Raw genomic sequence first — 14,525 nt, 5'->3', positions numbered from 1 at the left:
TGAAACAGACCTGATGACTAATGCAGCTTGATGTCTAGCGCTGACACACTGACGTGGAAGTGGGCATGGAACATGCTCTTGATGCTTGAGCATTTCATCACTCTCATGGCACCGAACTATTTTAAATGCAGTAGGCCAGGATCAGGACGGGTGAGGGTGTTTGGTGACCACGCACAGGGCAGGCAGCAGGTGCTTAAATGTCACACCGAAGAAAAGAATCTGTATAATTGGAATCACTGGCATAACTGGCTCCTAGGTAGACAAAACATGAGGAAAAGGCAAAGAGTTCCAACCAGCATCAACCTTGACTGGCAATGGCTGCTGCTGTGCCTTATGGAAGGGAAGGTGGGTCTTAGCACATTCAACTGCACAGCAAACACTGTTATGTTAGCAGGGTAATCTTTTTCTTAAATAAAATAGATTTTCATCTTGTTTTTAAAAAATTTATTATTTTTGAGAGGAAACCAATTTGTTGTTCCATTTATTTATGCATTCGTTGGTTGATTTAAAAACTGTTTTTATTGATTTTTAGAGGGAGAGGGATAGAGAGATAGAAACCTCAGTGAGGAGCATCATCAATAAGCTGCTTTCTGCATGCCCCCAACTGGGGATGAGCCCACAACCCTGGCATGTGCACTAACCAGGAATCGAACTGTGACGTTTTGATGCTCAAACACTGAGCCACACCGGCTGGGCATTAGTGGATTCTTATATGTGCTCTGACTGTGGATCAAACCTGCAACCTCGGTGTATTGGGACAATGCTCTAACCAAATGAGCTATCTGGCCAGGGCTAGCAGGCCTGAAAGAGGGAGAAAAATCTCATTTCTGTGTAAAATGTGTGTGTGTATGTACCTGCCATGGGGGTGGTATATGAAGTGGGTGACGACCATGTGTGTCTCTTGCCTATAGATGTCCCTGCATAAGAAGCCCAAGTTAGGAAGAGGGAGAGAGGCTCTCTGCTGGGTGCCAGGGAGAGGGGTGTGCTGTCCTTGGCTGACCTCTCTACTTTGTTGGTCCTACACATTCCAGGCGCGCCCATGGGGACGCAGTGCCCCCCTGTGGTTATCATGGTTCCTCCTAACTTTCCCCAGTTCCCAGTTCCCTTCCTGAGTCTTCCATGGTCTTCCTGAATCTACACAGTAGTTACATAGTGCAGGCCTGATACCACGTGGTGGCTCCTGTCCATTCTTGAGATCAGAGCTCAGAGGCTCACAGGAAAGGTGGGGTGACTTCATAGAAGCTGAACCACCAACTCCTTATTTTTTGTCTCTGCTTCAGCCTTAGGACTCCTGTTTCTTTCAATCTCAAGGAATGTGTTTCCCTGACTGTAGGGACAGAAGTCCAAGATAGCTAAGAGATGGCTCATTGGAAAGGAGAATAAAACTGAAGAATACAGTGATGAGAGCACTGCAATGTCCACTTGAAAACTGTGGAAGTCATGAAGAGAATTTTAAAGGGTAATTCTCTGAAGTACAGAGTGAAACTAGCACGTGGGATGGATAAATATATAGCAAAAGTAGAATGCATTGTGTATTTGACATTTAACAAATCTAATAATAGCAACTTAACAAAATAGAATAAAAAAGAAATAATCAAAACTTTAAGCATCCCTGTTTGCACCCCTTTTGCTTCACCTTTGGTAGTGTCCATGGGCTCCTCCCTGAGGTCAGTGGAGGAGTCTGAGGGTATCTGACTGGTTGGCACACCCACATGTACCAACCCACTCTGATTCTGGCCTCCAGTCCTTGTATTCCAAGTATCAGAGCCAGAATCAACAAACAGTGTCCTGTCATGAGTGAGGCAAGACCTTGGAAAATTGTCCTTCATGGGATAGGTGCAGTGGCATAAATGATCTCACAAGTTTGCCTACAGCTCTTTGGGTTTTGTCCTGGGTGTATCTTGTTCTCTGAGGGACCTCCCACCCTGCTCTGGTACATTTACTAAACCGGTTTCTCTTTGATGCGGTTCCCCATCTCATTGTCGTCACATATTGTCACCTTACAACCGCAATAGCCAAACCTAACCTCAACCTGCAAGCAGAGGGCAGGTGGTGGGAGCTGCAAGGCGTTGCTTCAGAGAGCCATTTATTGGTGCAAAAATGGAACTCTGGTTCAGCAGGCCAGTCAGAAGTCTCTATTTTTCCTGTTTAAATATATAATAAACAATCCATGTGTGGAGTGGAGAATGAGGATGGGGATCAGGGGTTAAGACTTGAAAACTGTTCCACATAAAATTTCTTGTGACTATTCCAACTAGCTTCTACTCTTATCCTTTTCCCCATCCTACATATCTTCCCTCCTATTTTTATTGTTTAACTCATAATCTTAATTTTCTTCAGTTACAACCTGTCTCTCAAGGCTGAATCAAGGATCACTCCTGATTCTGGCTTCCAGTCACCATGCCCTAGTGAACTCAGCTCTCCCTCCTCTCCTGTGGTTCTCATGCCTGTTCTTATTGCATCTTTCCTTGTTTCAGTCTCATTTAAAAATCACATTCATCTTCTGCTCCCTTACAGCCCTCTCTGGTTCCTTGCTGGAGATCTTTTGAAAATAGTCAAGATTGTTTCTCTTCCAGATCCTGATGTTACCTTTATGGAGCCAGTCCCTAGTTTCTGTCCTGGTTCCTGTCCTGGTTGGTAAGGATATTGGGCACGGGACATGGTCATAGGAAGGAAAGAAAGCACTGCTGGCTGAAAGTAGACGTGGCTAAAAGGGAGTCTAAGTGCTCCTGGGTTGGGAGGAGGCAAAACACATGAGTCACTCTGCTTGAATTCTCCTGACCTCTGCTCATTTACCTCAAATGCTGATTTCGTCAGTGACCCAGAAACACATGAAGAGCCCTGGAGTCTAATGTACTTCTCCTCAAGTCTCCTTTCTATAGTCTTACAAATCCTCTGTACCAGAAATAGCTCTCTAATGTCCATATAATCATGTCCCTTCCAATTCATCCTCTGAATGTCCTGGCAAGATCACTTAAGTTGAAAGCAGCAGAGAAACTGATGCTGGACATTTTCTGCTGGCCCCTCCAGGTTTCTTTCTGACCCATGCTTCCTCGGGCTGATCTATCAGCAATGCACCAACAGATGTTTTTATCCTTTGGCTTTTGTTTGGGCGGGGCCAGTAAAAGACAGGACAGTAGATCAAGAGTAGGAGAGTGAAGGTATTCCTCTGCTTCCTCCTATGGAGCCCCTGCAGGCTGCTGTATTCTTCTACCAAGGGCCACAGCTCTTAATGGATGGCTCTTGAGTTTCTGGTAACTGCTCCTTCTTTTCAGCCAAGGTAACAGAATTGCTATTACTCAGCCCCATGGTGGTCCATCATCACCTGTTGCTCTGTCCTAATCCTGGCCACACCTTCTACACACTCTCTTTATTAAACTTGCCTCAATTATCCAATGTGCTCTCTGCTTTCTCCTGAGACCCTAACACATAAGTCAGGAAGAACAGGTAAGGTAAAGATGAGGAAGGGAAGGTAAGAAGAGAGTCTGTAGATTGAGGTTTTCTTAGCATCACAGAAACATGGGTTTGAAGCCTAGTTAGTTAGGTGGTCAAGTTATTTAACTTCAGAGTGCGCTTCCCTGGACTTTCTATGGGGACAATACCTACCAGGCAGGGTTGGGAAGGGGAGGTAATGTATGTGGAAGCAGCAGCAGAGCTCCTGGCACATAGCGGATGCTCCATGTGGAAACTATCATCATGACAACATACTAGGCCCTGTTCTGTGTTACGTGTGAGTGCATTTAGCACTGAAGGGAAGCAGAATAGGATGGACGTCAGGGAAATTACTTCATCATTTTTATTTAGCTTTGCTTTTAGCTTGGCTTCTCACTGATCCCTGGGTGCGTGAGCTGGGCTGGTGAGGAGGTTTCTATTCTGAATTTGTGGGAAGGGGAATGGGAAGGACAGAAGACAGGAATGAAATGAGATGAGAATGGAACTGAGGAGACCTTGCCCATGTTAAGGCCACTTGAGCTTCTACACTGAAAGTATTTAAGGGGCAAAATGGGGAGGGTGCCTGAGCTCATAGGGCACACCTCTTTCCCTGTCCTTCCACCAAGTCTGAGACATTCCTCCACCTCGAGGGTCATAGCCGTCCTGCTCCTCCTCAATTCCAGATAAGCAGTTGTTTTATTTGTGCAGTTTTTAAGAGGAGCAGCACATTGTAGGGGTTACTCGCCTGAAAGGCAAATGGCCCATTGGGGAGGGACCAGAGGCACAGTGGCAGGTAGGGCAGGCAGAAGGAAAGTCACCATGTCTCGGCAGAGCCAAGTAATCACCCTTGGAATTTATCTGGCGCCTTTCTCTCTTTCCAAACACACTGCTTCTTAATCCCGCAGCACAAGGCAGCTGGAATGAGACAGAGGCTCAAAGAGCAATCGTGTCCTTGAAGCCACACAGGACTCAGTATGAAAAATAGAAACCAGGTGAAGTAGGCTCCATTGAGCCTAATCTGAAGAGTTTGTTGGACATGTGGGCGGCTGGGAGTGGGGTAGGTGTGGTTAGTGTAGAAAAAAATCTAGATCCCCACCATTTCTGTTTTTAAACCTCTTCTCCTCTAAATGCTGGGAACTCTGGCTCAGTATTTCAACACCTGTGGGTAAGGTGAGAGCAGGTTGTTGGAATTTCAGCAATGCTCCCATGTCTGGGGGACAAGGCTGCAAGTGACACAATGACTAGGGGCTCTGATTCCAGAAGAAAAGACTGTATCCAACACTCCCCCTCCCCACTTCCTGCTCCACTAGGCAGCAGTTGGGTAACCTGGAGAAAGGAACTATAGCATGCTTGAAGGGGGAGGGTAAAATGGACATTTATTACACACAGTAGCAAAAATGGAACAAGAGTCAAATCTGCAGTGATGGTCTTTATATCAATTCTCCAAAGACTAGGCACTCAACCTAAAATAAACGCCCCTTTCTCAGTCCTGGATGAGCAATGGGATCTCACGTGGGAGAGGCTGGGATCCAGTTCATGGGGATGATGCCCAGTGAATGCCACTTAGTCTCAGTGGAGAAATGTCTGAGGACCAAAGCCTTTTGGGAGGTGTGTCCTGGATCCATCAAAAAGTCAGGAATCTCTCAGGCCCACAAGGCAATTAAGGCCATGAAGGCAAAACCAGCGGCTACACAGGCCCACTTGACCAGAGGGGCCTCAGGACCAGCTAGCTCCCTGGGCAGAATTTCTAGGAAGGTGACATACAGGAAGGTACCAGCTGCAACACCCTCTAACACAGCCTGGGCTAAGCCTTGCCCCGCTTCTGAGTCCCCTATAGGCACAGCCAGCCCTATGGCTACACCCAGGGGGGACATGAGAGCAAACACCAGTATGCAGAACACGGCCCATCGTGACGCAGTGCCTACCTGCACCAGCCGCAGTCCTACACCAAACACTATGAGCCCCTTGTGAGCCAGGACAGCAAGACAGAGCTGCACGGTGGCTACTACTGTTGTCTGCAGCCCCACAGCCAGACCTTCAAACACCGAGTGGAAGGAGAGAGAGAGCAAAAGGATGAGGGCACGAAAGGGACTCTGTGAGGGTGAGGGTAGAGATCCATGGCTGTGGAGTCCAAGGACATGAGCCCCACCCACTTCCTCTTCCTGCACTTTGGATCCTCCGTGGGCTCCAGGACAGCACTGCAATGCCAGCGACTCCAAAAAGAAGACGAGGAAGAAGCCCAGGGAGATGATGAGCTCTCCATAGGGATAGTCTGTCTGGGAACAGAGAGAGGGGCTGTGGGACAGGAAAGGAAGTGCAGTGGATGGAGGTGCGGAGGTGGGATGGGAGACTGGAGAGAATGGGTAATGTGGGACTAAAACATTAAAAAGGGTAGGCGAATGAAGCCTGGAGGAGATACAGACATGCAACAAGAATACCAGAGGGACCAGGGTCACAGTGTCAGTAGCGTTGAAATGTGGGAAAACGATGGGGAGCATGTCTAAGGGTCTAGGGAAAGAAGGAAAGAGTAAAGCCAGAGCTTTGTCTGGGGTTCCATAAACCCCAAAGTATGGGGTTGGCTCCTCCTTTCCCTACAGTGTCTGAGCTGAGGAGCAGAGGGATTCCTGGTATTCCTCACGTCCTCTCCTCAAAAGGATCTGGGTATGAAGAGTCTCTGGTTCTCCTCACCCTCCAGGTTGGGTGTGAGAGATACTTACAGAAGCTGAATTAGCATCTCCAGAAGAATTTCCCCCACTCTCTGTCCTGTTCTAGAGAGAAAAAAGCAGAAATTAGATGAGGGGTGGAGCAGCTCAGCTTCCTGTCCTGTCCCTTCAGCTCCACTGCTTTCCTTACAAGCTAATCTGACCTGTCGTCATGATTCCACACAACAAAGAGCTGTCATTGTCTCTATTGTTCCATGTCCTTGGCTCCATCACTTTCCCCCCTCCCTCCCCTTGGTTCTGTTCATTATCTGGCTTCTCAGCCCTACACCTCAGCTGCTCACCTGCATCATGACCTTCTGGATCTCCGACTCAATTCCCTCCAGGGCTTCAGCAGTCATGTGCATGAATCCTGCTCCCAGGAAAATACCGGCAGAAATGCAGCCCAGGAGGCTGAGGACCTGGCGGTGACGACCTAATGAAAAGCAGGAGTTACAACTAGTTGGCAATGAGATGGACAAAGGTGACTAACGAGCAACAAGGAGCACTCAACATCCAAGCATGGGGATGGCAAGAGAATCAGAGCAAGTGTCAGGGTAGGGTGATAGGGTTGAAGTCAGGTTATGGGGGCAAAGATACAGAAGGGCTATACCTCTGGCTGCCTCAATCTGGAACCATTTGAAGCAGATGGGAATAAGGCCACAGACCAGCGTGAGAACCAGCAGGGCAAATAGGCAGCCAATTTTTACGCCTAGCACTGGCTCCATCCTTGCGGTACAGGATAAGCAGACCTCAGAATGACAAACGGAGTTACAAGCTTTGGAGCAGGAGTGGTGCCTTAGGTGGTCAAAGCTGTAGCGTCCACTCCTGAGTTTCAGGAAGCTGTTGGATTCTCTGTTTTGTGCTGCCTGATTGCACAGCCTTGCATAGCTGACTGGGGCCCAGCCCTAGTTTCCCGCCCTCCCCCTACATGGAGGCCCCTCCCCTGGCTCACACCAAAACCAGAAACTCCAGACTCCCTGCCAGGCACAGCCCTGCGCTCTGTCTTCTCCTCAGCTCCATGACTAATCCAAGGGCTGTGGACTGACTTAGTTCATGCCTGGGGCTGGTCCAATCCAAAATGGCACAGACTATGGTGCTACTTCCCAGCTATTGTGTTGGAGACAGTCTGGTCCTGGTTCACTCAGGACATTCAATCTAAGCCTTCCATACCCTGCCCACCCCAATGCAGTCTCATAGGCTGCTATGCTGATACCTGAACCTTACCCTTTCAGAGGGGATTTGGGGCCACCGGGGTGAAGGAGGTGGGGCTAAGGAGTGGTGCTGCTGCCACTGTGGGAACTAGTGGATGAGGGGACTCCCCTAGCCTGTAACCCCAGAAAAATAGCTCCAGGTATGGAAATGTCTATGGGAGTTGAGATTTCTAGTATTACAACACTGAAACTGTTCCCGCTTCTGACTGTGCCTACTTCCTGATATACGTTGTGGGAGAGGGACTGAGAGTTTTATTACACAGAAAGTTGCTCTAGCTCTGAAACAGCAAGGCCTAGGGGAACACAGAAATGAACCAAGTAAATGAAGGGCCCTGCCTGGATATGCTGGGGTTGAGGTGGATGATTTGATCCTGAAAGAATCAATTCTTGAAGGACACTCATGAGGCAAACTCTGGGGAGCTGATGAACCCTGAGAGAGATAAAAGGAAAGGAAGGAGGGAGAAAAACAGAGGCCAGGCAGCTGCTTGCTGGTCACCTATCCAGGTGGCCTGTCTAACTACCCTGAGACCTGTTGAGCCAGTTCTCAGAGCGCTGGGGGCGGCGTTCCCCACTACCCATTACTTCCCCGGGAAGTCCCGGTCTCTGGGAGAAGCAGCAGTATTCTTACAGGAGGGGCTGAGCTTGAGGTTTCTGTGGGGAGACAGGCACTGAATCTCTGAGGACTCACTTTGTTACAGGATAGGCGGTGATGACTAACATTTATACCTTTTAAGAATCACAAGACCCAGTCCCATTCTTTGAAAACTTTTAATTATTAAAACTTCAAACAAATGCAGATATATAGGGGTAAAAGCACTCCCATCCTGGATACCAGGTAGCTTTAGCCTTGGCAGGCACGATGCAAGAAAACTCTTGTTACACATCCTTGTTAACTCTCAGGAGGATCTTCAACAGGGGACGGAAGAAGCTCAGACGGCGTGGTCACAGGTAAAAGATCTCCCCAGGAGCTGACACGGGCACAGCGATACAAATCCCTATGAAAGAGAGAGGTCAATGTGGGGAGTGGGTTCTTGCCACCTCCCACTAATTGTGGTCACAGCCTCCGTACCTGCCATGGCGGCGGGCTGTGAGCACAGCATGCTGCATATGCCCATCTGGACAGCACAGGTGACAGTGCACATGGCGTGGCCGCTTAAGGACAGGCTGAGTGATCCGGGGCCAGCGATTAGCTTCCTCTGGAGACCCCCGGGCTAGGATTACCATCGAAAACTTTTCCTCCTTTGGCTTCTTGCTCTGAGGTAAGGATAGAGGGACTGTTTTTGGGGAAAAGATGTGGGGAAAATGTTGACCCCCATTCCTGTAGCCCTTTACATATTCTAGGTCATGCACATTCAGGCCCTACAAACGCTCTCGGAATTTTCCAACTCCTCCCACCTGGTTCTTTTTCATCCTGCTTTCCCAAGCTACCTCCTCCCTGCTGCCATATTCCCAGGTACATACCCAGCTGAAGGGGATGGGATGGTAAGCCTGGGAAAAGCTACAGGCCAGGGGCTTAGAGGCTGTCAACTGGGGACAAGGAAGTTCATGGGGACACTGTAAACACACATGAAAAATATGAGGTAAGATGAAAGAACCACAGATCATAAAACTGGGAAACTAAGGGTGCTAGGGTCAGGAAGGGCTAGGGGTAAGGGAGCACAGGAGCAGGGGGTAGGGAGAGCAGGGGATCCACTAAGAAGAAATCAGATCGGGACACAAAGCAGTGGAGGGAGGCTTAGCTTTGCCCTCTCACTTGCCCTGGACACAGCTGAGCTCAGCTCTTTGCATGCTGGGAAAGGTAGAAGCAATACTCACTGGGGCAAAGACAAAACCAGGTCGAGGGTCCAGAGGCGACTTCTCCTTTCCCTGAAATCAAAGGAAATAAAAAAATTAAGCTGGGCCTGTAGGATCTATTCTCATAAGTCAATCTCTGCTCTCAGTCAATTGAGGACTCCTTTAACATCCGATTCTGGTAACTACTAACTATGTTCTTTGAGTTAAGCTGGCTACTTCTCCAATACTCCAAACAAAGAACTTTCTCTTTGCAGCAGGAGAAAGGCAGGAACTTGGCACATAGAATGGTGCTCTTCTTGTCAGCAACCTCCACTCTCAAAAAAATCCATTCCAGGACAATTAAATTCATGATTTTACACTGGCTCATACAGTCCTAGAGATAAGGTTTTTGGCTCAGCCATGTCCTAGGTCAGGGGTCAGCAAACTTTTTTAAAGGCCCAGAGGGTAGGCAAAATCTGTTTGTGTCCCAACCATTCATCTCTGCCATACACAACAGACACTCAAATAAGCCGGGCTCATACACATCCTGGCAGGCAGGATTTGATCCACAGGCCCTACTTTGCTAACCACCACCCTACATCATAATGACTTTACACGCCTACTCTCCCGAGAGTCCCTTACTTTGTACGACAGACAGTCTTTTCAGTTTTCAGGGGAGTACTGGTAATTGGTGACAGATAGGTAGGGGCTGGGGGAAGAGAAGGAGAAAGAACCTTACCTTAAGGACCAGGTCCCTGGCTTCCATGAGAAGGCAGTGCCCAGCTTTTGTTCCATTCTCCACCAATATCTGTTCACAAAGGGGAAAATGAGCAGAAGCCCCGAATTACATGAAAACAGAAATGTCAGTAGCTCTGTAAGAGCATTCACAGATGGAACAGCAGTCCTAAAGGAAGGGGCATTATACATGATTGGGATGGTGACCCTAAAAGAGGGACAAAGGAAGCTATGCAGGAGAAAAAATGGTCAAGGATGCAGACAGGCTCCAATGTAGAGAAGGAAAGGAGTGAAACCCAAGAAGCTGCTTTAAAACTTGAAGGGAAAAGTGGATTTTTCCTCACCAGAAAATCACTTGTCTTGCGCCACAAGGTTTGGACTATCTCAGCGCGGTCAGCCTTGCTGGGCAGTTCACTTAGGGAAAAGGCTGATACCACCACATTGAACTGTACCTGAGGACCAAGACAAAGAACATGACAGACCTGCCATCTCCCCCTTCCTAGAGCACAATAAAGTTCTATCTCCCTAAATGTATTCTGCTGTCTTTTATCTTTTAACATTCAATGCTGGATTGCAATGCTGAGGCCACGCAGTTTTCCACCTGCCAAATTCCACATTTAGCATACTCTACATATTGCCACTTGCCTTAGGTGATACAGGTAGAAACTGTCTGAAAAAGACACCTGGAATATACAGCTTCCCATTTTCTGAACCACCTGTAAAGACAAGCAGAGGTGTGGCAACTATGAGCGTATAGAACTGATTTTCAACTGGTGTGCAGCAAGAATGTTTAAAACATGTAATACCTGACTGTTTTGTGAGGGGCACTGATCTCTTTTCCCTTAGATTGTCAAATAAAAAAATGACAGCCAAAACAATAGCCATGGTGTGAATGAATCAAAATGATACCTATTTTTTGTCAGATGGGCAAAAAATATATTTTTTGGTGTGCTGCTGAATTCTAATAACTAGCTTACGTGTGCCATGAGATGAAAAAAGTTGAAAATTGCCAGTGTATAAATATAAATTGAAGTGATATCCTGGTAAGAAATATGGCCCTGAGAATAAAGAAAAATGCTAGGTGAGAGTGAGATGCACAGGGTAAGCAAATATTAAAAAGGTCAGGGAGAATATTGGGAAACCTGTCTGTTAATCTTTCCCAACCCATTCACAGTCCAGTAAAGCCTCCTCCCTATGCCCCGACTTGACCATAAAATTGGAAGGAGACCAAACTCATCTTTAACTTTTAGCTCTCTCCCTAACTCCAGAATAAAACACTCTCTCCAGTATTCCTTTGCTTTCTTAACTCCTTCAACTTTGGAAAAGTATTTCCTTATAGCTTGTCCTCACCTTTCAGTAACTTTTCTGCCAAATCCAACATGGCAGCTGAACTGTCCACACACATATATTCACGTAGGCTCTGACCCCAAATACTATGAGCAGCCCTAAGATGACAAAATATAAATCACCAGTTCTCATGACAAAGAATCATTTCTACAAGAGAAGCCTCTATCCTGAACCCCACCCCTGGGGAAACAGAATGCTATGTTAAAATGTTGGAAAAACTAACTTTGTTATTTTCTTATTTACAGTTCCTTAAAAAACAAAAAACAAACGCAGACTCAAGAAAACTACTGTAGGCAAAATAATTTTGATGATATGTAAAACTTATGCCCTACACTAAATTCCTTTATCTTTGTAAATGTGGGTCTTTTATCACTTAACATTTAAGTTCTGACTCTAATCCATCTATCTTCTCATGCCTTGCCCATTCTGAGGGAAGAAACATTTGAATTCCCAACTTTCCTATTCTTCCTCTGGTTCCCCAGTCTCTTGATATTGGTGTTGTGTAAGCATGGCTCTCTAGAGCTAGAATGGATAGAGACAGAGAAAGATACTCACCAGGTGACAGAACCAGTACCTGACCCAAAGTCCATCAGGGTTTTTGGTTGGAACTCTGGAAGTTGAGTCTGGATCTAAAGAAATATACAACACCCCACAGTAGGGTAAGTAGACGCTTTTTAGGGCCTTGGCGAAATGAATTAGGAGACCAAGACAGAGGGTATGAGAGGGTGACTGTATTTTGAGATTTAATATAAATACTTTACATAACAGGAAGCTCCTAAAACAGTGAATCTAAACCTTTCTGGGTCACAATATCCTTTCAGAGGATAAGAAGAGCCTCTTAAAAAATGCACATGAAACGTCCCAAGAATCCTACCCCAGAAGACTACTTTATGAATAAGGGAACTGATGGTAAAAGGGTTCAGGTTGGAAGTTGCAGGATCTTCACCTCATGGAATGCCCTGGAGACTGCTGCAAAGCCACCATCCAGTCTTGCGGCCATATACACCAAGCTCAGTCCCTCATTGTAGCTGCCAGAAAAAAACAGAGTCATTTCACCTGGGGAGTAACCTCTATCCCATAGGTACCTCTAGATTTTTAGGAAATGAAATTTTTGGAACGGGCTCTTCCAGGTCAACAATTTCACTTTGCAACACAGAAGAGTCCAGGGGAGCCTGACAAACCAGATTGCTTTTTGAAACATAAAACTATGTAATTGTGCTCGTCCAACTCTCCTTCAAAAGTCAAACTTCTCTTCCTTCTGCAGCCCCGCCAGTCCCCCTTACCTCAGTTCTTGCCAATGGTAGGTAGTTTTACGCAGGGCATGCAGCACTGCTCCACGAAGTTTCTCCTCTGTCTGAAATGAGTCTGGGGTGAGAACGAGGAAGAATAGGGCTCAAATCTAGTATCTGAATATAATGCCTACCCAATCCTCCCCAACTCCCACTTGGGAAAAGCCTTAAAGCTTAAAAGAGAAGCCAAACCTAGAGAAAAATTTCAGGTAAGAATAACAACGATCTCCATCTATAGCACCAGTGTATCAGGTAGTATTTGTCTCTAATAGCAGGTTATTTAAATTGATCCATCCCATCCCACAGGTTTTGTTCTATATTGAAGGGAAATGTGGTAGATGTAAAGGAGCCCTGGACAGGTGGCTCAGTTGGTTGGAGTATCATCCTGTACACCAGTGGTTCTCAACCTGTGGGTCGCGACCCCTTTGGGGGTCGAACGACCCTTTCACAGGGGTCGCCTAAGACCATCGGAAAAATCATATATAATTACATATTGTTTTTGTGATTAATCACTATGCTTTAATGATGTTCAATTTGTAACAATGAAAATACATCCTGCATATCAGATATTTACATTACGATTCATAACAGTAGCAAAATTACAGTTATGAAGTAGCAACGGAAATAATTTTATGGTTGGGGGGTCACCACAACATGAGGAACTGTATTAAAGGGTCGTGGCATTAGGAAGGTTGAGAACCACTGCTGTACACCAAAACGGTTGTGGGTACAATCCCGAGTCAGGTGTGTAAGGGAGGGAATCGACTGATGTTTCTCTCTCCCTCCTTCTCTCTCTGAAATCAATACATATCTTCTGGTGAGGATAAGAAAAAGTTATAGGATAAGGACAATATTTTGTGGATTTCCTCACGTCCCCAAAACTTAAGACTGCGACATCTCCACAGTTCCTACAGGGAGGAACGGGACTTGGAAATCTTAAGTCTCATAATGTGTGTTCAGTTCAGTACTATTTTATTTATTGAGTGCCTATCATGAGCCAGGTACTGTGGGAAGTACAGGGAATACAAGATGTATAAAAGACAGGTCTGTAATATGAAGGAGCTCACAATCATGAAAATGACAATGCATTATATTTATTCTTCTATCCCTGAAGATTTCAGCACTAGATAAGGAGTCATCCAGGGGCTTTATTTCAGAATAAAAATTTAGACAATCCTAATCCAGTGGATTTGGAGGGAAAAAAAAACAAAGCACTCTTTGACCTTCACCAAAGCCCCAAGGGCAATCTCTGAAATAATCTATCTTCTCTTAGTAAGGCATCATTGTAATAACTGTCCTGTCCAGAAAGTCAAACAAGAAACTGCAATACCTATTTGAGAGACTAAAATAATTTCTTGGTCTTCATGTCTCACTATTTCGATTTGAACTACTTTTTGATGATTCTTAAACCCTACCAGAGTTTTCCAGGAATTTTTTCTCAAGATGTTCTGCCCGTCTTTGCAGCTCCCCTGGCTCTACAGGTAAATGCCGGCTCCAGAGATAATTGGTCAATGCTTGCACCTGCTTCTCCACATTGGGCACCGCACTGTCTGCGGTGCAAGAAGGAAAAGCGGCATCAGGTGTACGAACGCCCAGTCTCCGCTTCCTCTCGCGCTCCCCTCGCCCACCGCCACTCACCGAGCAGCATTAACTGCGCGGCGTCAGCCAGCGCTCGAGGCAGCCGCACACACGGCAGCTTCAGGATGCCCGGGTGCCGGCGATGGGGCCTCTTCCCCAGAAAACCGGACTTGTTATCCACCTGGGATACACCGGGCACAAGGGCGGCGAGAGCCTGCAGGCCGGGAAAGAAAAGCAGCTTGCAGGGCAGCGGAGAAGGCGGCGGGCGCTCGCTCAGGGAGGGGCCGCTCGGGGCCGGGCCGTTCCCCAGACCCAGAGCCTCGCCGAGAGCAGGGACAGCGGGCACTCACCCGGGCCTGTGGAGCGACTCCCACGCCGCGGCGCCATCTGCCTAGTGTCAACAGATAACTCGGGCTTCTTACAGTCGCCATGACTCCGGATGCGACCCGGAAACGGAA

General features: G+C 46.9%; 2 protein-coding genes across 2 annotated transcripts; both read right to left on the bottom strand.

Annotated features, from left to right (window-relative positions):
• Positions 1-4,790: 4,790 nt before the first annotated feature.
• SLC39A2 (solute carrier family 39 member 2) lies at positions 4,791-7,012 on the bottom strand. Its single transcript, XM_070406303.1, has 4 exons — positions 6,745-7,012; positions 6,437-6,567; positions 6,150-6,200; positions 4,791-5,708 (listed from the first exon to the last, which is right to left on the bottom strand). Exons 1-4 carry the CDS (start codon positions 6,857-6,859, stop codon positions 5,076-5,078), a joined length of 930 nt encoding a protein of 309 aa, XP_070262404.1. The 5' UTR covers positions 6,860-7,012; the 3' UTR covers positions 4,791-5,075.
• A 1,096-nt stretch (positions 7,013-8,108) lies between these two features.
• Positions 8,109-14,525, bottom strand: METTL17 (methyltransferase like 17). Its single transcript, XM_070425881.1, has 14 exons — positions 14,418-14,525; positions 14,128-14,281; positions 13,905-14,039; positions 12,484-12,565; positions 12,147-12,228; positions 11,756-11,829; positions 11,204-11,298; positions 10,499-10,569; positions 10,198-10,305; positions 9,858-9,926; positions 9,161-9,211; positions 8,807-8,899; positions 8,415-8,599; positions 8,109-8,340 (listed from the first exon to the last, which is right to left on the bottom strand). The coding sequence occupies exons 1-14, from the start codon at positions 14,496-14,498 to the stop codon at positions 8,235-8,237; spliced, it is 1,386 nt and encodes a 461-aa protein (XP_070281982.1). The 5' UTR covers positions 14,499-14,525; the 3' UTR covers positions 8,109-8,234.

This window comes from Myotis yumanensis, unplaced genomic scaffold (genome assembly GCF_028538775.1).
Source record: "Myotis yumanensis isolate MYYU_CA2020_CCGP unplaced genomic scaffold, mMyoYum1.0.hap1 SCAF_1, whole genome shotgun sequence".
Taxonomy (NCBI): Eukaryota; Metazoa; Chordata; class Mammalia; order Chiroptera; family Vespertilionidae; genus Myotis; species Myotis yumanensis.
The sequence above is the reverse complement of the archived record's forward strand: the minus strand, read 5'-3'. Positions and strand labels throughout refer to the sequence as shown.

Excerpts from the sequence above, each read along its gene's own strand:
- SLC39A2 (XM_070406303.1), bottom strand. The coding sequence starts at position 6,859 with ATGGAGCCAGTGCTAGGCGTAAAAATTGGCTGCCTATTTGCCCTGCTG. Across the intron at positions 6,568-6,744 it reads CCAGATTGAGGCAGCCAGAG|GTCGTCACCGCCAGGTCCTC; the intron begins GTATAGCCCTTC and ends GCTTTTCATTAG. Across the intron at positions 6,201-6,436 it reads TCCAGAAGGTCATGATGCAG|AACAGGACAGAGAGTGGGGG; the intron begins GTGAGCAGCTGA and ends TTTTCTCTCTAG.
- METTL17 (XM_070425881.1), bottom strand. The coding sequence starts at position 14,498 with ATGGCGACTGTAAGAAGCCCGAGTTATCTGTTGACACTAGGCAGATGG. Across the intron at positions 12,229-12,483 it reads TACCATTGGCAAGAACTGAG|CTACAATGAGGGACTGAGCT; the intron begins GTAAGGGGGACT and ends TTTTTCTGGCAG. Across the intron at positions 9,212-9,857 it reads CCAGGGACCTGGTCCTTAAG|GGAAAGGAGAAGTCGCCTCT; the intron begins GTAAGGTTCTTT and ends CTTTGATTTCAG.